The sequence below is a fragment of the Pseudonaja textilis genome, chromosome 2, assembly GCF_049901715.1.
Source record: "Pseudonaja textilis isolate UNSWEBS1 chromosome 2, rPseTex1.2, whole genome shotgun sequence".
In the NCBI taxonomy this organism is placed as follows: domain Eukaryota; kingdom Metazoa; phylum Chordata; class Lepidosauria; order Squamata; family Elapidae; genus Pseudonaja; species Pseudonaja textilis.
This window is the reverse complement of record NC_141991.1, coordinates 109,757,992-109,781,676: the sequence shown is the minus strand read 5'-3', so window position 1 is coordinate 109,781,676 and position 23,685 is coordinate 109,757,992. Positions and strand designations below refer to the sequence as shown.

General features: G+C 37.5%; 1 protein-coding gene across 1 annotated transcript in view; it reads right to left on the bottom strand.

Annotated features, from left to right (window-relative positions):
• Positions 1-23,685, bottom strand: part of FASN (fatty acid synthase) — a 51,951-nt gene that overhangs the window by 3,078 nt on the left and 25,188 nt on the right. The window contains exons 15-42 of the mRNA XM_026701880.2: positions 21,668-21,783; positions 21,027-21,202; positions 20,527-20,718; positions 20,101-20,181; positions 19,814-19,999; positions 18,885-19,064; positions 18,067-18,270; positions 16,712-17,022; positions 15,960-16,349; positions 14,528-14,692; positions 14,220-14,338; positions 13,975-14,129; positions 13,412-13,615; positions 12,054-12,204; positions 11,154-11,332; positions 10,160-10,279; positions 9,907-10,029; positions 9,249-9,472; positions 7,419-7,620; positions 6,013-6,164; positions 4,853-4,944; positions 4,597-4,748; positions 4,156-4,398; positions 2,149-2,337; positions 1,393-1,614; positions 933-1,153; positions 430-528; positions 16-267 (exon numbers count right to left, since the gene is read on the bottom strand). Coding sequence (XP_026557665.2) covers positions 16-267; positions 430-528; positions 933-1,153; positions 1,393-1,614; positions 2,149-2,337; positions 4,156-4,398; positions 4,597-4,748; positions 4,853-4,944; positions 6,013-6,164; positions 7,419-7,620; positions 9,249-9,472; positions 9,907-10,029; positions 10,160-10,279; positions 11,154-11,332; positions 12,054-12,204; positions 13,412-13,615; positions 13,975-14,129; positions 14,220-14,338; positions 14,528-14,692; positions 15,960-16,349; positions 16,712-17,022; positions 18,067-18,270; positions 18,885-19,064; positions 19,814-19,999; positions 20,101-20,181; positions 20,527-20,718; positions 21,027-21,202; positions 21,668-21,783 — 5,100 coding nt within the window. The remainder of the gene's footprint in view (positions 1-15; positions 268-429; positions 529-932; positions 1,154-1,392; positions 1,615-2,148; positions 2,338-4,155; positions 4,399-4,596; positions 4,749-4,852; positions 4,945-6,012; positions 6,165-7,418; positions 7,621-9,248; positions 9,473-9,906; positions 10,030-10,159; positions 10,280-11,153; positions 11,333-12,053; positions 12,205-13,411; positions 13,616-13,974; positions 14,130-14,219; positions 14,339-14,527; positions 14,693-15,959; positions 16,350-16,711; positions 17,023-18,066; positions 18,271-18,884; positions 19,065-19,813; positions 20,000-20,100; positions 20,182-20,526; positions 20,719-21,026; positions 21,203-21,667; positions 21,784-23,685) is intronic.

The window sequence follows — 23,685 nt, the reverse complement described above, 5'->3', positions numbered from 1 at the left end:
ATCTTTCAGACTAACCTCTGAAAGCCTGTAGTCTCCTCCAAGACCTTCTCCATACTCATTGTGGGTCTTTGCTTTCAGCAGTGTCACATTGCTGTGATATTTGGATTCTGGTACATACTTATCTGCTGCCTTTAGTTTGTTGTAAAAGGAAATAGCAGCAAAAGTGAGTGCCTCATGGCTTATATCTTTGTGATTTTGAGTAATCAGGTCTGCTGCAGCATTAGCACGAGCTTCCAAATTTGGTAGGGGCAAAAGAATCTCCAGCAACTGCAAATAGTACAGATAAATACATTAATCAGTCGAAGTGTTACTACACAATGCAGTATACTTACTAAAGGGAAATAGCATACACATATGCTTATGTAAATACATTTATGTCTACATGCAAGTATATGTTCTATAACAGTGAACAGTATCCACTACCATTACCTTATTGTACTCCATGCCAGAGAACTGCTGGACAAAGGCACACATTGCTTCAGTCTCTGTTTCAGCTTCATTTCCTGGGGTTAGCTTGGCTCTGTAACTCTGGAAATGGGAAATGATTCAAAATTCAAAAAATGATTCCAAAGGTAATTTTCATGATAAGAATTTTTAACACAGTGATGAAATTCAAGAATTACAATTATTCAGAAACCACACACACGATAAAAATGGTTACTACACTTTGAATAAAAGGCTTAAGATAATTTGTAAATTTGTAATAAGCACGAACTGTCCCAGAATAGGAATATTTCCCGAAGAATCCTGTGCCAAACAATGAGGTAACAATTGAATATTATGGTCGCCAATTTGTATTATAGAAGACAACGTTGGAATATGAAATGAATTCATCCCATAAATGGATTGCTATGTACATGTGCAACAAAATAGGTGCATGCTACTGCTGATCTGCCCAGTGGTCCTGGTAGATAAGACCTAGCCTCTCTTACCTGAGTATGTGCCGCTACGTAGGAATGAGAGCCATCGAGCAGGAAGAGGCTGTTAGGTAGGTAGGTAGGGCTTTGCTGAGCTTGGAGCTGACAACACATTTCAAAGGCTACACAGGCACCAAAGGAGTATCCAGAAATTCGGTAAGGGCCTTTTGGCTGTATCTCTTTTATACAGTTAATGTAATAGGATGCCAGGTTCTGTATACTGTCCAATGGAGCAGCTAATGATAAAAAACAACAAAGTTAAGAAAAAGAGTCAGGTACTCAACGAGCACATTTATAATCCTGCAATAAAAATCCAAGCCAGCCTAATAGAAATTTTGACAAAAAAAATGGAAGATGTTAAGTTATCTCCCTCTGCTTATATTTTTTTTAAAAAATTAAATATTTATATCTAAGTGCAGCAATAAATTATCATATAGCTTGGAGATCCAATATATGTGTTAAATACAACAGCTACCTTTGGTACACTGAAGCCCATAGCTTGGTATGTGGAGCTTTGAGGCAAGGGTGTTAAAGACAGTGATGGATCCCTCAATGGGATGAATAAGGAAGAGTGGAGACTCGGTGTTCTTCACTTCATTGAGTGGTACGATTGTTGGTCCATCTGGATTAACCAAGAGGCTATTCAAATCCACTCTGAGTTGGTCAGTCTGACCACCTTTGGTTTCCTGGGATAATACTAAAGGCAAGATATAGACATATTTATATTGTGTAGTACAAGGTTTATTAGATGGTCGGGCACGAGTCTAAATATTTTTTTTAAACTTTGACTTCTAAAGCACTAGGATTCAAGCCAACTCTAATTCAGAAATTCTGAGAATGGGTGCTCATATAGTTTTCCTTTTAGATAAAAGTCACCTAAAATTCAGACTGAGGCCACAGCCTAGCTGAGGGTTTAATATTTTCCTGTTATACCATTTTTCCATACTGGCTGGGCAAAAAACACAGTTTTATCTGCTTCTATCTTTTTTCTTTGTCATCATAGGTCAGGGGTGGGCAATTAATCTTCCCAGGAGGCCACATGAGAAATTAAGACTGTTATGAAGGGTCAAACCAATAGGGCTGGGAAGGTGCTTAGGCATGCATTAAACTGAAGGAAAAAAATAGCAGTCGCCTTCAAAATAAAAGCAATCCACAGGGTCAACCAAAGGGTTGGATGTGGCCTGGGGCTATAAAATACCCAAGCCTGTTTAGTTGGTTTAAACATACTTACTGTCCTGAGTCCCAGATTTAGAAGAAAATTCCCGTAGTTTGTTAATGGTAAGCAACCGTACATCTCTCATTGACATGACAATATCATAGTCCCGCTCCAGAGTTTGGCGGACTTCAACTCCCATCAGGGAATCCAAACCCAAGTCAGCCAGAGAGGTGTCAGCATTCAGACTGTTCACATCACGGACACCTGAGGAAAAGAAAAACTTGTTTAATGTCATATGGGCACAGCCCTTTTAGGCTGTCTCTTCAAGATTTAGCACTTGTTTGACAGCTTTCCTCATTTTACTGACTTGGCATCTCTTGATGGAATTGCTATTATATAATTCTAATGGAATGCATGAAACATGATTTGAGATATAGGGCAGCTGTGTTTTAGGCAATATGTAAAATACAATTATTTCAGTATGGTCAGCCACATTTCAACTTTTTGTATATACATTCTACAGATCATTTTGTTTAAAATTTAACCAGAGTATGAATTGCAAAGAATGGTCCTTAACCCTTGAGATAAGTCATCTGGGGATGAGAGGCCTTGGTGCAGAGTGGGATTCAGAACCAAAGGGATAACTTGCTACACTGCATAACCCTTTCTGTACTATCCCGTTTCTTCTCTGTCTTTGCAATACATAGTTACACAGACAGTTTAAGAGAAACTAAGACCTTGAGAGCTGCATATTCTCAGATGACATGGCATCAGGTCTTCAGATTTCTATTCTAGCTTTTAGAAATGATGTAACCTGCAAGGCATCTGACACCCCCACTAGGACCCACTAGGATGAAATATAAATGTATATGAAGCATATACAGCTGAATGCAAAGGAGCTGGATTACTAATAATGAATTAATAAAGGTAAAATAAAAAGTGAAAGAGCTCAGCAATTGCTACATATACATAAACAACATTTGTCATGGCACAACACAGGGCATTATCGTCCATCATATCTTGACTGTGACTCATAGAAACAAAGCAATACTGCAGAACAAGTGAGAGAGAGAAGGGAAGGGAGGGATGGAGAGAGGAGAATGGGAGAAAGGGAATGTTGCTTTCTCAGCAAAAAACCTCCTTGCGTTTTAAAAAATCATGACTAGCATTTAAATCATGTTAGAACATGAGCAGCTATAAAGCCTACACTATTTCAGCAATTAATCATCCTTTTCACTTGTAACTTTCTAAGTCATTTTATATTAATTTCTTATTTTAGAAACTTAAGCCTATGCATGTTCTTTATGGATAATTTGTGGTATTATTTTGATTCTGATCTTCAGTTTCAGTATCTCTTTAATATTTTCTGCCTTCTTTTATGTTTTCAAGAAGAGAGAAGTACTATATCAGTTCACATCTTTACAGGCACTCCTCTGCATTGCTCTGATTTCTGTTTCTCCCACATCCATGTGATGTACAGCAATCTTGATTTCTTCATCTGTAACTTAGTAACATCTTCAGTACTAATCCCTATGGACACTTCTTGCAGAAGCTCACCAACTCAATGAAATCTTCAGAACATAACAGACCTGACTTCCTGCTTATTTCATAAGTGTAGGATGCATGCTTAAATCAGGATCGCAGTATACTTTGCAAACAGCTAAATGAAATTATGGAATAGTAGCAATGGATTGTGTGAAAAAAAGGGATAAACAATAACATAGAAGTCACATACAGAACTATTTCGAATCTACAATTAGCCTTAGTAAAATATATATATTTTCCCCCTTTGAGATGACACGGCTCCTCTGCTGCCAATCTTGTCCTCTGGCTCAGCATTTTTTCGGGATCAGATGACCCTGATTTTGCTGTTCTTTAGGAAAGCCTTAAAAATGTGGCTCTGCCAATAAACTCTAGGCTGGGTGATTTGTGTACTCACTGGAATGCTATGAGATTTGAAGTTTTTGTATTCCTTGGGTAGGTTGTTATTTCTTTTTTTTCATGGCCTTAGAAATAAGCAAATACTTAAAAAAAAGAGAAATCACAGTTCTACCACATGTTTTGGCTCTCAGTGATACTAACCAAGAATGTGAGCAACAGCTTCCACAAGATCCCTCTGGCTACCTCCATCACTTTTGGCCAACAATTTTTCTGCTAAGACAAAACTGGACATGACAGGGTGAGGCTGGTTGAGGAAGTGATCCAATACATCCAAGCATGAGCTGATCCTTTGGGGTAGAGTTCCCCCAATGACAGTGTCATTTGTGCCCATTGTCTCCAAAACAATTCCTACATCACCAATGGCACCCCACTGGATTGCTAGACCTGGAGGGAAAAAAGAAGGGGGGGTGGTTATTAAAGAGGACAGGTGTAAAACAACGATAAGAGTATTATTGTTTATGAGCATAAGGATGTGGTAACGTGTGGGAGAAATCAGATGACATGTACTTAAGTCTATCTAATCTTGCTTTAATTTATGCCTTTATAAATACAATTTGTTAAGGTGAAAAATGAGACAATTACCAGGAAGGCCATCATGTCGCCGCTGTTCACAGATACGTTCCATAGTAGAGTTGGCAAAACCATAATTACTCTGGCCAGCATTTCCTCTTCCACAGCTTACTGAAGAGAAGGCTACAAAGTGATCCAGTTTGGGGCACCTTTGGCGGGTTACTCTGGAATAAGAAAATAAACAAGATGATTATTTATTTTCAAAGAGATCTTGATCACCATTATCAACTTTAAGTTCTTCACATGATGTTCTTCACATGCTACTTACTGGTCCAAATTAAGTGTTCCTGAATACTTGGGTTTGTTGACTTCATAGAAAAGTTCTGGGGTCTGATTTTCCAGCATTGCATCCTTCAGCACCTATAGAAACAGCAACAAATACGATCTCTCAGACTTCAAAAAACATCTTGCTCCCATTGCAAAACTACTATGCTATACAAGAAGGACCTATAATTATCTTTATAGTCAGTGCACATTTTATGGAAATGAAAATAGTAACTATTGATTGGGAGGAGCAGATGAAAAAAGAATTAGGCAATCCTATAGCACCTAAGGCAAGAGTTAAATTTTTTACCACCACCACTTCTCAGACATATTAGCCCTTTGTCATGATTTAATATTCATATTTCTAAGAAGGGCAAACAGTCTTTGAAGATAAAATCTAGACAGCTCTAAGATAATGATCCAACCAAGGTAATGTTGAAATATACATTAGTGTTTTCACTCAGCCAATGTCAAATATATATTTTTCCATGTTACTGCAGTGTTCATTTTTTCCTTTCAATCTTTCCCCCTGAATTCAAACTCTAGGGGAAAAAAAATAAAAATTCATTTGATTACTTCTCTTTTTTGATTAGGGTTTTGGCTGAGGAATGCTGAAGATTAGATATATTCACTCACAGGTGAGGATGAGCTCATCTAATTGACACTTTTTGAATCACTATACAAACTGAAACAGCCACACTGCAAGAGCATTACACTTCACTACATTTCTAATTAAAAAAAAACATATTCAAAGTTGCATAGATTTGGTAAAACAAAAAATCTTTCACCAAACATATCTGCCTCAAAAACTATGGTAATGAAACAACATACCAAAAGCACTGTATCTGTTAAAAATGCTTGCCAAATTATGTACCTTAAAAAAATCTGTCTATAAAATATACATAAATTAGGAAGAGTATCTACAAAAAAATACATTGTTTTTCAGGCACGCTTTTTTTAAATCTGAAAACTGATGAGAAAATAGGATAAAGCAAAGGTTTAAAAAATGGAAGAAACAAGAACAGACAAGTCTTTGGGGGATGGAGGTCAGATCTTTCTGTTTCTAGAGTGGTCCACAATAAACAGTCAAATAAAACAAATCTGAAGAGAGATAACGAGAAGAAATTAGCAGAACTATGGCCATGCTGAGAGCCTGACACTCACCATTGCCAAATTGAAAATACCCCCAACAGGTCCTAGTTGAGAAGCCTCTTGTATTAACTGCTGTGCTCCCTCAAGAGTAGCAACATCACTGGTTGACACAAGAACCTGGACTCCAAGCTGTTTCCATTCTTGCACTCGTTTAGCCTGATAACCTGAAAATCAGGAGAGTCTGAAATCTAGCTGCAGTTATGCTATATTTTGGCTATAAAATCATCAACACAATGAATATGAATTAGGCAAACTCCTGGATACAGTGGAGGATGGTGGGGGCTGGCATGGTATGCTGCATGAGGTTGCAAAGAGTCAGGCACAACTTAGTGACCGAACGACAACTCAATTTACTTTTCCACCGTCTGCTGATGAAGGTAAACAAGCAAGAATTTCTCTTCTGTTTTACGTGCACACAGATGTCTGACAACCAAATGGGGAAATAAATCAATTTTTATGATCATACTCATCCTACTGATAATCATAGAATACATCTTTGTTTATTTCTGAGATAAGCCAATTTACTGGGAGATGGCAAAATTAACTACTGAGAGAAAGATCAATTTTAACATTTACTAATGACTGGAAACCCCCTTATTGATTTTTTTGAGGGGGAAAATGAGCTTGTGATTTATGAGTTTGACCATTATTTGATGGAAAAAGGAAACTGTGGTGTAATAATAAAGATATGGTAAAATATAAATGCATTTATAACCACTGGCAAAAAGATTGAAATCTGCTTCTTTGTATTTTTTTCCTTTTCTTTTTCTATTTTCTTTTCTTCTTATACATCATTCTTCCTTATTTTCTTTTCATTTCTGTTGTCTAACACTTGTATTGCTTTTATCTTTTTGTCAAAAATTTCTTCAATAAAAATATATATTTAAAAAAGAATCTTGTTACCAGGGATAACAGGAAAGGAAGTCTTTGTGTGTGTGCAAAAAACTATGTTCAAAATATTGATGTGATTTTTTTTTCTTAGTACTTTAGCTGTAGTATTCTCTATCTTTGCATGGAAGATCTTAAAAGTGGTATAATTCACAGTTTAATTATATTAACTTCCATAATTTAATTTTTATTTCTGATTTTCCCCTCTCATTGAAAAGGATTTTTTTTCTACAACTGGAAGAAACAAAAATACCACAATTGTCCTTTATGTTGTGATTAGTATATTCTCCCTTTCCCATAATTATTAGATCCTTTAAAAGGATCTGCTCTTGCTCCATATAAATTGCTAATTTCTTTTAGAAGTATTAAAAGTTTACCACACAATTAACTCACAATTCCATCTTAAGCTTTCTCAAACCACTCCTTGCTGTCTTGACTGAAGTGTAGCCTTTGCCAAGAGCAAAACTAAAATTTGCATTTCCAATCTGGAATCAGGGAACTCAGTCTTCCCTATTATTTGCTCAACTTACCTGTCCGGATGCCTGAACGAGATGTCAGCACCAGCATTTTTGCCCCTCTTTCAACCAACCACTGAGCCAATTCGAGCCCAAATCCTCCAAGGCCTCCTGTGATGATATATGACTTGTTTGGTGGGCAAGATGTTCGGGAGATGGCTGGAATAGGTGTTAAACTAGTTTCCTTTCTGGGGGAGTTCTTCTCTTCTTCATGGATCTAGAAAAATGGCACAGCAATTTCATCATATAGGTCAAAACTGACTCATTCTCTCTCTCTTTCTCCCCACCCGCCTTCTCTAACAGAAATAGCACTAAATTAGTATTGCAGGAAAGGCTATCCTGGAGACATTATAATTGTACATGGATCGTAATGTCTTGATTTTAAATGTTTTTCGTTATAAAATACCAGGGATACAATTGAGATGGGTGGCATATTTTTATTATTATTAGTATTATTAGTAATAGTAATAATAAAAATATGCAACTGTATATTCTGGCAATATGGGAGTCTGTAACAATTTTCTCAATGCTCTTCTCAGCACAGAAATTAAATTAAATATCCCTATCTAGTTTTGGGTTTGAACATATCCAGGGAAAAGGAACATGCTACTTTCCTCAGTAATTGGTTCCACTGTTAGACTGCTCCCACTGTTAGGAAGTTTTCCTAACACAGCCAACCTGCCTGTAACACTTTATTATTGTATCTCTGCAATTTGGGATGATAGGCAGCAAGCTCTCAGCTTCTGCATGATACTCTACCATCTGAAATATGCTTTCTTGAGATTTTCTCATAACAAAAAAATACCTTTCTCTGCACATATTCCATCTTCTCTGCCAGGTCCTTTTGAACCATGTACAGTATATTTAATTCACAGCACTCCCACAATTTATTAAGCAAATTATCCAATAAAAAATACAAACACAATCAATCTGGCAAATTGCTTCTTGACAAATCTGGTCAGTGGGTTCTAGTAATCCCTACCTTGTTTTCAAGGCATAGAAAAAGTAATAATTTAAAGATCTACTCTAAAACATTTCAACTCATCAATATTAAGACTGATTAGCCTGAATTTCTAAATAGCTTCCCCACTTGTGAAAAAGGGACATCCCCTCCTTGCAATAATTTGATATTTCATCCATTCTCCAGGATTTTTTTTAAAAGATAAGAGAGTTGGACAGACCATAAACAAATTCCTTCAGTTCCTAGAAGGCTTGAAAGACTTCGTAAATTTGAGATACTATATTTGTATCAAGCTCAAACTGAAAACCTGTTCCTCTTCTCAACTGTCTGGTGAAATACATTCTATTTTCTGAGAAAACACTCAAAACAAAATCAGAGCTTGGGTAAATCTATCCTTTTGCTGTTAGTGCTATTTATTTTCATTACATTGGCTTTATTAAACAGCTTGTTGATTTTTTTCTCTTGCTTTATTTTGATCATATCTGGTGAGATTTGTTCCGTTTTGCTTAATTTATTTTTTAAATCTGTATTTTAAACTTAATTAGGTTTTAAGAAGCTGTACAATATTCTGTTATGTTGTATTTTGTGTGTCACCTTATTGTAAAATCCATAATTCAAATCCTACCCTACTGTATTATTACTTGCACTATGATGTTTTCTATTTTGGATCTTACTACTGTTAAAATCATTTTATAAAAAAGACAAGATCTCAATATACGTAGTAATAAATACTAGCACTTTAGAAACACTATATACTTTCTCAGCTTCTCTGTTCTTCAACCCACCCTCTCCCCTCCCCCCTCATTTTTTTACAGATATTCACAGCAGGTATCAGTATCCACAATTATATAGTACAGCTTTCACAAAGCCTTCTTGGACCGTACCTGGATTACCACTTTTCCAATGTGTTTTCCTTGTGCCATGTATCTGAAGGCAGCTTCTATATCTTCTCTATTAAACAAAGTAGTCTGCAAAGGTTTTACTACACCATTTTTAATGCCTTCTTCTAGTAGGTTGGACACTAATTCCCAGTCTTTGTTCTTGTCTTCAAAAATAGCATCTAACAGAATTCCATGAAAAGCCACGTTCTTCAGGAAAACAGCCATTCCTACAAGAAGCAATGCAGTTTTGACTCTTCCTCCTTAATATTCCTTCTGCTGCCAGCAAAATTCTCATACATTTTTAAAACAACAATGAATCAGAGGCAACATCAGATTAGAAAACAATTATGAAACTCTCATTTTCATGAAATGATTCCTATGAATTTAATTGAAATAAAACATATAAAATTTAAGAAGAACTAGTTCTAGGGAAGTTCCACCAACATAACTCTTCTGTTCAAAAAGTTAATTACAAGCATTACAATATCATGATGCTAAGAAAAAGAAGTTTAGAGTAAGAGCTGGTTCAAGACATCTATTAGTGTCTGCTTTGATTATGCTTAGAGCAAGGTATAAGTCCAAAAGATATGACTAAGTTTGTGCTACATCTGCCCAGCAGAGTCCAGAAATATCTTGCACATAGATGTTCAAAAAATCTTACCAAGAGGTGTGTTATTGGACAGATCGTATTTGCCAATTTCCAAAAAGCGCCCATGGCGAGCAAGGCAACGAAGGCTGGCCTGGAGTTTCTCTTCTGATAAGGAGTTTAACACAAGGTCAACACCTGCAAAAATGTTCAACAAAGTCAATACAATAGCCTACAAGATTTGCACTGCCTAGTCATCTACACTCTTTGCTTCTAATGAAAATTTCTAAACTATAGCAGGATGGTTGCCTCCAGTGTTTATACTTACCTCTGCCATTAGTAACTTTCAGTATGTGTTGTTCGAAGGAAGTATTTCTAGAATTGGCAAAGCTATTTGCATCAAGCTGAGGGAATCTTTTTTGGAGATATTCACGTTTCTCTTTGGAACCTGAAAACAGGAAAAATGTGTTTCTCTCAATTCAAATACCTTACAGGCACTTCCTTCTTCAGAGGCCTTTAAGGAAGACAGAGAATACCACGAGCATCTACAGTATGGGGTCAAAATCCGCAAGATGGTGCTACAACAATGTGACTGAAACCTGTCCTTTTGTTATGAAAGTGCGATGTTGATCTAGATATCAAAGGGGTGGAACTTAGATTATCACACCTGCCATCTTGAAGATTTTGATCCCTCCCATTCATCATTGGATAATGCCAGCCACAGCACTGTTCTGATAAAGTGGCAGCTGATGATGGATGGAGAGACATAGAAATTAATCTACACCAATATTCTTTTTAAAGTCAACCTGTCCTTATTTACTTCTACCATGTTTAGTTTATATTAACAAATAAAGCATATATTTAAGAACTAAAAGAAACATTGTTTTTCTCAGTTCTTCAATGCTACATTTTGTAATAAAACTCATGTTTGTTTCTGAAAACAAATAACTTATTTATTCTTTCAGTTCCTATAAGCCGTCCATCTCAATCAATGTATCCGAGCTGCTTACAATTCCAAAAGTATAAAACAATTAAAAACATTAAAAAATATCCAAAATAAATAAACCAGCCAAGGTATTTGGCCAGTTGACAGTAAACCCAGGAAATGGGACTTAACAAATTCAGACCAGTAGGCTCAGGAACACAGCCAGGATTTTAAAGGCTTTTAAAAGGTCAACAGATTGGGGTCATTCTAAATTCTGAGGGGATGTTCTTTCACATTAGTTTCCTGTGTTTTCATTCATTACAGAAGAAAGCAAAGGTTACAAAGAGAAAGAAAGGCTGAAGCAGTTGTTTGAATTAATGAAAAGGCAGCTACGTACCCACAGTGGCAAAGACCTGGCAGCCCATGCTTAGGGCAACAGCAACGGCAGCTTGGCCCACACCTCCTGAGGCTGAGTGGATGAGAACGGAGTCGCCCTGCTTCATGCCCCCTCGAACCACCAAGGAATAGTAAGCAGTCGCGTAGGCCACGGGTACAGAAGCTGCTTCTTCCAGGGTCCTGAAAAATGGGAAGAAGTTCTTTGCAGGCCTTCATACCTCTATTTCCGCCCCCTCATCATAACTCTTGCTGTGATGAAGAGAGGCAACTTGGAGTCTGCACTTTTCAACGGGTTATCTGTGCATATGACGTCGTTTTAAAACTGCATCTTTTCACCCAGATGCAGAATCTCTTTAGTGGCAAGTGAGTCCTCCACTTGCAACTCTTTCTATACTAGCAGCTGACATTAAGAACGCTCTGGTAATGAAAAATTAGAAAACATTTGCCTGCTTGCTTTTTCCCTCCTCCCTGCATTCTTTCTTTAGATAAGCCAGATCTGAACATGTTAATTTCCAGAATGTAATTTTAAGAAGTTCTTAGAGTATATATTAACAGTCCATTCAGTCTCTTAAACTTAGTTACCAGGACTCCCAAGTATTTATTATCCTGCTTGGTAAAAGAATCCAAAGTAAAAGTTGGTGGGTTCCAATAAAATCTTTTTTTTCCCGTACACATCCCAATCAAAAAAGCAATTACAGGAAAAAACAGAGAAATGGGGAAATAGGTACTGATATTCTGTTTTTCTACAGAAATGAAAAAGATTGACAAGATTCTAAACCACTGTACGATGAATGCAATTAGACAAAAAATGTACTGCTACCAAAAGTGTTTCCTACATTAAATCCCATTTTATTTTGCAAAAGTAGGGATAGAATAGGGAGTACAATGTAAGTAGACTTACCAGTGTTGTGGCACTTCCCACAGGAATCTCTTCTCACAGTCTACCACTGTAGCAAGTCCTTTAGCTGGTAGCAAACCCATTACTCTTTTCCCTGCAGGGTCATATCCTGAGAACTCCATTCCTAACATGCATTGCTGCAGTGTCCAATTTCCTGGGGGAGGAAAATTGACTGTTCCTATGAAACTGCTCCAAGAACATGCTACTGGAAAACATTTATCGACTTTAATGTCCATACTGATGTCTTAACCTTCCCATGCACATTGATGGTGGAAAAGAGTCAATTTTGATCTGTGACTGGGTATCCCCAGCTAAAAATTGCAACGGGAGAAAAGAATGTCTAATGTTTAACAGATTAGCATTTAACTGAATGTATTTGACTTGCTCTGCCTATCAAAACTGTAGCACTAACTTTTCCACTTCTGAGTTCAATCCACAGAAAGACTGGCAATTAGTTTGAATATATGATACGCGCACACACACACCATGATGTTCCAATTTCTCTTCAGGTAAGGTCACTGCTCTTCCCCAGAATTCGGATTTTGGCATGTTTGAGAAGATTCTCCAGCAGGAACATTTTAAGGTGCCAATTGCAGGCAGTTTATCTCCAAGATAGGCACATCATCAAGGAATCCCACTTGAAAGGGGACTTAATTTAAAAATTATCTTAATATTTTATTTGACACCAAAATGCTCGTTCCAAGTGTTTCTGGGGTGGGATGGGTGTAGAGATTTTTGCCCTATTCTTGTGATAGCCTATGTGGATAAGACTCAGGAAGGATTCAGCTCATCTCCAATCTGGTCTTACTCTTTACCTAATTTAGAAAATTACCATGCTAATATCAAATTTCTTTGCAGAAGATATCCATTCTCCAATCATTTCTAAGATATTGCATCAAGTCCTGCTTATACAATCTTAGCCAAATAGTTAATCTAGTTTATGAAGAAAAAATATATAAGATAAAATCATTTATCTTAGGACATACACATATAATAGAAAAATTGTATATTTCCATAACTTTAGTACCACTGAAGATTCTTCATCCTGACAATGGGTTCTAATCATTAGGCAATAATTTAAGAACGCTCAAGTGGAGATGAATCTTTGGAAACAAGCCACAGCACTAAATTTTTTAACTGTTGTAATTGATAACTATTTTTCAAGATCTTTCTACAAACCATCAACATCTCTATTACTGTACTGTGCTGTTTTTTCATCTAGTTATCCATACTCAATTTTAAAGTAAGCATATCTTTCATTTAACTACTTATAGATAATATATGTTTCTCTAAGAAACAGGTGAATTAATGCATGCAAACTAAAATACTGCAAAGCCTCTATAAAAACAAAAGCAACTTACCAGGAATAGCATCTGGAGAGAGTTTTCCTGTGGCCAACATAATGTCTCGGAAATTTAGAGATGCATAATGGATTTTGCACAGCTGGACATTAGGATTGCTTGTGCAAAAATGCTGAAGTGGTGAAGAAATCCAGCGAAGAGAGGAAAGATCCCCACGTGTCAAAACATTCACAAATGCATATTCAGTAACCTCTTGAGATTGAGCTGGAGGAGTTTGGGAGATGTACAACTTAGTTTTCTTTCATTTTTACAGGTGCAAATGTGACAAAACTTATTTTCCTCCTTAAACACTGGGAAAAGCCTGAGTTAATTAGTTAGAATGGAACAATCCATTCTAACATTCCCAAAGCTTTGGGTTTCTAAAGTAAACTCACTACAAGACAATTCACACTCATTTGTACTGAAAAGGCATTCATTATTACCCAGAACTGAGACAAGAGTCACAAGACGACTATTTACATTTATAAAGAATAGAGAGATTAAGTGAGAGACACTAGAGCAAATATTCATTTTTTCCCCTCATCCTTTTGTGAGCACATACTACATTTTATAATAACACTCACCTTGCTTTAGTGGGAGATGTCTGAAAGAGCCCCATTTTCCATCACGGTAAATATTCATGACCAAATCATTCTGAAGAATTGTTTGCATTTCTTTAGCAGAAGAGTTGATGGGTGGGTTAGGAGAAGCAGGATTTAGACTGGAGATGAAGAGGCACCTAAGAAGTAAAATACACCATTTAGCCTAGTCCTTATTTCTCCAACGTAGTTTTAAGAAATGTATAGTGTCACTAAATATATTTTTCTACCTGATCCTGTGACCACCAGGTTCTTGACGGAGACAATTCACCATACCAACAACTCCAGAAGTACCACAGTTATTTGCAGTCAACCACACAGAGTGTTCAGAAGGCTCTGCTAGCATTTCCTGAAAGAGAAATATCTTGTTTAGTTGTCATGGAATAGTGATTTCCATAATGTGTAACATGAAAATAGCAACTCTCAAATTTCACAGGATTTGTATATTAAAAGTTGAAATCCTCTTAACTGACTGCTGTAAAATCTAGTTGGGAAACTTTAGAAAAAGAAAGGAAATGAAGTACTTCTCAGTTTTTACCTTCAAAGGTTCTATCCATTTATAATTCGTTTCATCCACTGGCAGGAAAATGGGCTTCTTGGTAGGAAGTGGTCGGCGGCATAAGAAGATTGCTGCACCAAAAGAAGACCTTTTCACAGCTACCAAATTTAGACTTGCCTTCTTAAATAAATTCTCCCATTCTACCTGCCAAACCAAGGAAAATTAGAATTATAATAAATCACCTGTCATGTGATTCTTGGAGAGTAATCTTTCTCATTTGTTGTTTAATAAACAAATGTTAGTTCTTCTCAAATGTTCTTCTGTTGCCAATCATTTAGTTTCTTACTGATGCTCTTAACTTTAACCTACCTGGTACCTCCTACCTGCTACTTCTAGAATACTACATCACTAACCTGTCATTAAGAATATACTGTATTTAATGGTAACTTGTATAGAATAATCTAGGGCAGGGGTGTCAAACTCAAGGCCCATGGGCCGGATCTGGCCCATGGGGTGCTTAAATCTGGCCTACAGGTCTGCCCTGGAAACAATAAAGGACCAGCCGTGGTGCCTCTGTCAGCAAAAAACAGACTCCATTTTTGGCTGTGATGGCCTCCTGCAGCTCTCTGCCAGCGAAAACAGAACCCAGGCAGGCCATGTGCCCTGCCCCGCTGCTCCATTTCCACTGGCAGAGGGCTGCAGGTGGCTGTCGTAACTGAAAACAGAGCCTTGAGGAGTGATGTTGAGCTGGCCATGCCCCCCGCCCTCCGGCAATAAAAAACAAGCCTGATGCGGCCCTCAATCGAATCAAGTTTGAAACCCCTGATCCAGGGCTTGGGAGCCTGTGAAGTAAGACATACTTCAAATTATGTTTTATTGTCTAATACTGAATCAAAAGCAAATCTCAGAGAATTCAGTTGAATTATTAATGTAGAGGGGTTTAGGCTATAACCTAAATCTTCACACTGATGTGTACAAGCATTCATCTATCAGTCTATTGCCCCTCCCCCACATTAATAAATTTTACTGCACCTACTGGATCTATCAAAATGGCTTCTTTTCAAATTTAATTCTTGTAGGAATTATGTGACTCAGGTAACTAGGATCAGAGCTTGGTCTTTTTCCAAGTCACTGTCCTTTTTTTATTATGTAAGTGAAGATGATGACTTTCTAATCTTTGAAATGATGGATAAGAGATTTTTATTCCTGTCAGTCTGAGGTAGATGAGTGACATGACTGATAGTTATTTAAATACATTATGGCTATTCTGCTCTAGACTTTAAAAACCCTTTAGACTACCCTATGAATTTCCCACCTCTGAAATGTAAAAGGAAAAAGAAGCCCCCATCTGACGTCTTTTAGACAGATGTGCCAAGTTGGCAGTTCCTAGAGTTCCCCAACCAGAAGAGCTGAGGGCTGGACAACCCCATTCTGAAGCAGCTGTAGAGAAATAGGAGGGCACATTTCATACCTGATTTAGAAGGCCTGGTTTATCTTGAAGCCCTGGGGATGTGAGAAAAGCAACTATTTCTCCTAAGGTTTCTCCTTTCAGAAGAGTATGCAACAAGATAAAGCCACCATCCTTCACTGTGGCTGCCATGTTAGAGAGTGTTTCAGCCGGCTTGCTGAGAGCATTCAGTGAGCAGCTGCATACTAGGAGATCAGCATTTGTCAAACCTCCGGGAGGAGGACTGGCAGGATCCCACTGCTCCATAGAGGCACCGATTTCCTGCAAATCGTTCTCGTGTAATGCCAGATTTTTTAGTACTCGGTCAGTGGCAGTGTAGTCTAGTTGCAGCATAGGCTGGGTGTTTAAGATGCTTGTAACTCGTGAAAATAGATGTCCATCTCCTGCTAGAGCCTGAAAGAGCAGAATAAAAGGGTGTGTGCATTTGTGTGTATTGGTACACACGCACACACATACACACACACAGGTCCTTGTTCAACAACTGCCTTGTTTAGCAATTCTTTGCAGTTGCAACAGTGATGAAAAAGTGACTTTTGACCAATTCTTGTGTTTGCTATCTTTTTAGTCTTTAAAGCAAAGGAAAGCTAAAATAAGATTGTAAGCATAGTCATGGTTTTATTTATTGACTGCTTCAATTAATGATCTAGTTTCCAGTCTCAGATGTGATCGTTAAGCAAGGACTACCGATAATAATACACGGGAGAAACAAACCCATAGAAAGAACAAGTGAGACTGTATAATTGTTTCATAGTTACCTCTACGATTTTCATTTTGTGACTGGTGATATTCTCCAGCACTACATCTACACAAGTCTTCAATTCAGCACAATCCAGCAAGCCATTGAGAAGAGCATCTTCTTGAAGATGCAACTTTTCCCGAGCCACAACCTGTTCTAGTTCTGAATAGAGGTTTCCATTGAGCTCTAGGCGGCAGATTTCAGCAAGAATATGAGCAAGACCCTTCTGTTCAACTTCGGCTTGTGTGGAATTCATTAGAGCTTCCAGCCCAGGTATTGCTATCTTGACACCATGCTTTGCTATTTTCTTCTGTAAGTTTTGGATCAGCACTGAAAAGAAAAGAATCCAAGGTATAAAATGCTTTATAGTGGTGGCTTCTTCCAGTATTCTACTTCAGACCAACAACTGTTTTTCATAGATCACATTTAATTCAGCAGCAATTCTCTATATCTTCTAACTTTCTGCAACAGATTGAATTATGTCCACATTATCCATGGGCTATGTGTTAAGGCTGCAGCTCCCAGAATCCTAAACCAGGATGGCTAAGTTACAGTAGGCTTTCTAATGAAGGTGTTTAGGGATGTGCAGCACTTTGCATCCAAAGCCAAACAAAGCTTCAAAGCATGCACACTGCACTTGTCAGAAATTCCTTAAAAAGTAGCTGTTTTTTTTCCTGGGCTTGTGTGGTAGGCATTCGAAGCCTGGAAAACATGGGTTTGAGTTGAGGAAGCCTTGGCAGAGTGGGACAAACTGCCTCCTAAAGTCAAGCACCATTTTTTTAAAGATCATACGGCTAAAATGGGAGCCTAGGAAAATATATATTTTCTTGAAAGAGGTACCAGCAAATATAGCATGCATTCCCATGCCTGCTCCTCTGCATCCTTAGTGCAGCATGTGCCTACTTCATACACATACAGTATGTAACTTAGGGGTCTTTGCTAAGAATTCTTCCTACCTAATATATTCATAACTAAGTGCATGCACACAAGAGATGGGCAGTCTTTCAACCTTAAACTTTAAATTTAAAGAGGCTGAAAAGCCTCTTCAAGGACTGTCCTCTCCAGCTGATGCTTTCTAGGTGTGTTAGGATGATACATTTGGGGGGGGGGGGGCAAATTGAGGAGTGTTGATTTAGGAATTATTCAGAGAGCCTTTGGGAGTTATTTGGTGACATCATTCAAAAGGAATGGGAGATGCAACAAAGGTGGAAATGGGAGCAACAGATCTTTGAGAGACCTCCATACCCCACAAATTCTGAAACAAGCAGAAATTTCCATTAGGATCCGAACAGAATGTGCAGCGATAACTCTTTCTTTGTGACATACAGGGTGTAGCCTATCAAAAATTTCCTCTAAGCATAAGGAACTTTTTACCTTTGCAGTGCTCAAAACTAGACTGAAGCTTGGCATCAGAGGATAAGCAGTCATTCTCATCATAGGGTACAAAGCAAAATTTCTCCAGGATGGGAGGGGTCTGTTCCTGCTGTCGCCGGGGAGCTGTGGTGGAGTGAAGACCGGATATCTGAACAGCTCCTCCTGTAATGGTATCAAGGCAACGATCCACTGCAACCTCTAAAACTACAAGGCAAAAAGATAGTCAATGGACAGCATTGCAAAAGAAAACCAATCAGAAAAAGGGCTTCTTGGAATTCAGTCTTTGGGTTACAAAGAAATTCTGGATACAGGTAGTCTTTGATGTACAACAGTTTGTATAACAACTGTTCTAAGTTACAACAGCACTGAAAAAAGTAACTTATGACTGTTTTTCACACTTCCGACCATTGCAGCATCCCCATGGTCATGTGATCAAAATTAGCACTTAGCAACTGACTCATATTTATGACAGTTGCAGTGTCCAGGGGGCATCTGATCACCTGACAAGTAAAGTCAATGGGGAAGACAAATTCACTCAACAACTGAGTAACTAATTTAACAAGTGAAGTGATTCACTTAACATCTGTGCCAAGAAAGATCATAGAATGGGGCAAAATTCACTTAATTGTCTCACTTGGCAACCAAAATTTTGGCCTTCATTATGGCCATAAGTCAAGGACTCCCTGTACTAATTATTATTTTTTTGTTCCCCAAAATTTATTCTAAAACTTTGGGCTGGGAGAGCCAATTTAACATGTTGGCTTTTTCAAAGGAGCTACAGCAAAACATAAAAAAATAAATGGCAAGATGCTCTTTACCTTCAGTCTCTTCAGTGTATTTCTGAACAAACTCTAGATGTAGTTTTGGGTCAATGCACACTGAACGGATTCTGGTTGGCAGACGCAGATTTCGTCCCATTTCCCCCAAAATCATCAAATGCAGCATGGTGTCAAGAAATGTCACCCAGTTCCCATTCCACAAAATCTTCCCGGAATTTCCTGCAATAGCAAATAATCTAATTAGCACGGAACACCCTGCCGCTGCAGTTTTGGTAGAATTACTTCTACAATCTCTTTTCTACAAGGCAGAATTACTCTGCTTTCCAAATGAAATTCAAGAAAAATGTCCATTATCTTTATTTTCCACAAAATTTCCGCTTGGCAACCAAGCAAATATTTGTATTTCTGTACTTTGATTATAAATTCATTTCCTCTCATAGTCAAATTTCCTAATCTAGTAAAATGCTGATATTTTGAATTACATTCCCCAGAATTCCAGATAAGATGTTACACAATAATTATGCGAGCTGTCAGCAAACATATTGAAAGCACTAGATTAGACAAGTTTTCTATTTATTAGAATAATTAAAATTATAGAGCCCTTATTTCCTTACAAAAAAATTTCAAGTACTGGTAATTACAAAATAACAGAATATAATAAAAGCTATTACTATTGTTAATTGATTTTAAATTTGAATCCAATTAAATATTTTTATATTCTGTCGGAGTAATAGCCACATTGATAGTATCCTGAAAATGAATTATAATAAAGTCAGTTGCAAAAGGCAACTTCATTTGGAAAGCTTACACCTCGTAACAATGCCTTTAATACCATCAAACATCTGCCTATCTTGGGAAGGATTCAGTAGGTGAACAAAAATGCCAAGTCCAGTTTCAACATCTGGCTGACTGTAACACCAACCATGATAACCATAGTAATGCTGATTTCTATTTAGATATGTTTTTACCATTACTGCTGGATTCCATGACTCCTTGAAACGTTGGCCCATAATCATAACCACGCAGGCGAAGCTCTTTGTAAATGTCCCCCTTTGATAAGCTAATTCCTGAGCAGGGATTTGGCTGGTTTTTCAAATCAATAAGCTGGTTTCGAAAGTTATTGAGAGCAGTTTCTTCCAAAATGCAAATTTTTCCTAGTATATCCAGCACATAGAAGGAAAAAAAGAGAGTCAATAAGCAAACACAGTCAGTATTTCCTTTTTTTTAAACACACGCACTGATACTATTTACTTACCACTCACAGCCAGATTTCCATTTCCAGATACTTCAAAACACTGGGAAGCAGGCATGAGTCTCACCTCCAACTGTGTTAAGCCTGAAAAGAAGGCAGAAATTAATGAGCTGACTCTACAACCAAGTATTCATATATGAATAAAATAAAGAACACAGAAATGGTACAGTATTTGTATTTATGGTACATAAATACTGTAAAATTAATAAATTAATAAATTCCCTGCTACCAGATAAATATGTGCTGCACTGATAGGTCATTTAAATTTTATCTTCCCTCTTTCATGTTATTCCAGTTCATATAAAAATAAACAGATTAAAAAAAAATAAAACTTCCCAGACACTATCAGTGAATATTTGTTTACTTGAATTTCAAGGAATCAGCTCAATTAGACAATATTTAAGATGGAGCAATCTTAATTACTCTCACCTTTTTTGGGAAGTATTGTTGCCTGGTGGATTGTAACATCTTCAAACATGATTGGCAGTTCTTCTATCATAGTTCCCAGGGAGCGTGCTAGAGTGCGCCAGGCTAATACCAAGTAACCAGTTGCTGGATAGAGAACTCTGCCATCAATGCAATGGCCCAGTAAGTAATGCTCAGGGGATTCAGGATTCACATCTGTTAACAACAACAGACAAACAATGCAGGAATTTTAGAACTTTCTTTCGAGCCTGGCTTTGGTACATCTTACCCATAACCAAGAATCAATCTGTTCACACTTTCTCCTACCCTAGCTTCAGTGTCAGAGATGTCTCAAAGAAAGCAGCTCTCTGATTCGTACTGCTTCCCATCTAGTTATTCTACTAAAGCGACATGAAGAATAGGACATTTTTTTTCCTTGAGACTGTTAAAATCCCACTCAAATTTCTTTTTCTTTTTGGAGTGGGGGGGTCAAACAAAGAAGTAATTTGACTTCTAGTACATACCAATATTGTAGACTGTTGCTGCCCCAGAACCTCCAGACCCTGTTGGAAAATCTTCAGGTTTTGGGACATCCCAGATCTGGCTGTGGTCCCAAGCAATGTAAGGAGAAATAAGTGGCGTTCCAGTTGGAACAGGATATTGGACGTGTGGAAACAGATTGTTTGCCAGGACATTTATTCTAGGAAAAGAAAAAGAAAAATTTGTGAAGATTGTACCAATCACTCAGAGGCAAGAATAGTAGCTCCTGGAAAGTGAGTTTTAGCTAAGCACCAGCATGAGAAGGATGACTCAACACCACCATTTGGGACGCTTGTTTGACCTCTTATAAAACATACAATACTTTTCCTTCCTGGCTCTTTCTATTGATACTCTTGTAGCAACACAAACAAAGATTTGATTTTTAATGGTAGCATCTATATGTAAATAATACAGAATGCTTTTCATGCCCCAATCCATTTTTCAATTATATTAGTGATAATTAGAAATTAGAAATGCAGTGCTTTTTCTTCAGAACTTTATTTATTGCTTTTGATAGCCACATAAAGTAGCTAGGGCAAAACAAATAATAGTGTTATTTAATTCAATCTAATTATGAAATTTGGGCCATTATATTCCCACACTAACCCTTCACTCATTCCCTTACCCTGTCAAGTAGATTTTTCCAACATTTGTCAGGAAAAATTCCAGATTGTTCTTGTGTTCCCTCCTCATCAAAGGTAAAATGGTGCAGGTTGGTTTCAACGATCTTTTCAGGATTGCCTAGTTAGTTAGAGATTTTAAAACATGATCAGAAAAAATTACACATTTCCCAGTTCCAAAAGATTGCATTAATTATTTTAACAGCAAGTTTTTATGAGATGGGGGAACAAGGGAATGGCTTGAAGAAGAAACAGTTGAAGAGATCAGCAACAATAATTTTAAGTCAATCATTCATTTTACTTAGTAAGCCTGTGTCATAAGGCATAACTCCAATGTAAGAGCGGGAAAAGATTGTCAGTGCTATTGTTGTACTGACAGAAAAAAACTCCTTGTACCTATTTATGTTTTGTCAATGTTGACCAACTGCATGGCAAAAAAATAATAATGCCTTTGAATGAGCTTCCTACACACAGCCACTCAGGACTTCTCAGAAGGATTAACAAGAAATGTACTTACTTTAGAACAAAGTGATGTAAGATTTGCAAGTGCTAATTCATGTTTATTGGAACTACAAGTTCCCCTAACAAAAAGAGATGAAAGGTAAGATGTAGAACAGGGGTGGGCAAACTACAGCCCGCGGGCCACATCCGGCCTGTTGGTCTGTCCAATCTGGCCCGCCCCTGAAAAAAAAATAGCTGGGCCCTTTATAATGGCCTTTTATAAAATTGGTTTGGCCCTCGAATGCAGATCTGATTTTCCATGTGGCCCCCAACAGAAATTAATTGCCCACCCCTGATGTAGAAGGTATAAACATGCTCTGAGAGTTTCTATGTCTCTGAGCACATTTAGTTTGGGCCCTGAGCCTACTGTCCTTCCCATTATTGTTCTTCCCCCCAAATTTCCCGTTCAGCAGCAGTAGATACCGTATTACTTGAGATAATGCCCTTTTAAATAAAATAGGGCTTAGTTTTTGGTAAAAGTGGGTAAGGTATTATCATTTTATGTCAATGTTTTTTAAAAAAAGCAGGGGAGAATCCAGCATTCAGTATTATGTTATTTTAAATCAGTCAGATAGCATAAGGTCCAGATACAGTTTCTGTTCTCTCTGATTTAAATACCACGCAAGAAGAACCTTCTTCCTTCACTTTATCACACAAACCAGAAATATTTGTCAAGACAAATTGCCAAGATATTAGCACTGCCAATCTGTGCTGCTAGCTCAGACAGGAGACACAGTGAACGTATGTAAGGATGATAAAAGATAGACAGGAGGAAGGCTGATGATATTCCCTAAGAGAACGGCACTTGCAGAATAAAAATCTTGCCCGAGAGCCCCAGAGTGGCAAAATAATACATGCCCCAAAAGATCACCTTAAGAAAAGGTGATGGTTTCTCAACTGCAAATTAATTGTATAAAAAAGAACACCTTGGATTTGAAATGACCTTGATTTTGATCTAAACAGGACATCTAATTCTCAGAATAGCTTAGAAGGCTTGCAAAGGAAAAGTGAAATTGGCTAAGGCCACCTCCAATTTTGATCCATTGTATTTGACAAGAGAGATAGTAAATACATAAACTCAACAGCAGTAAATGTCTATGGAGATTCTCAGTCATCCAGGTCATGGTTGTCCCAAAAGTGCTTTTTTAAGAGGCAACTGGACTTTCCAGAAAGTTCAGTTATCTCTTGAAAAAGCACCTTTGGGTCAGCAGCAGTAAAATTAAAGAAAAATCTTAGAGCAAGCATCAGAAACCAACTTCCAGTAACACCTTTAGAATAGCTACATCATTTTACAGATTATGTTTTACATAATACATCTATAGTGCAATCTGCACACTGGACTGGAAAAACTGGAAAAGAAGTTTAATGCTAAGAAGATCCAAATTCACAACCAAGCTTAATAGCCGTTGCACAACTGTACTTTCAGATTGCACAATCTAAACCAGTGTTGCATTTGCCTTGTTGCGTTTACCTTCTCCCTAGATCGATATTTCATGAATATCTAAGCTATTTTATTCCCAAG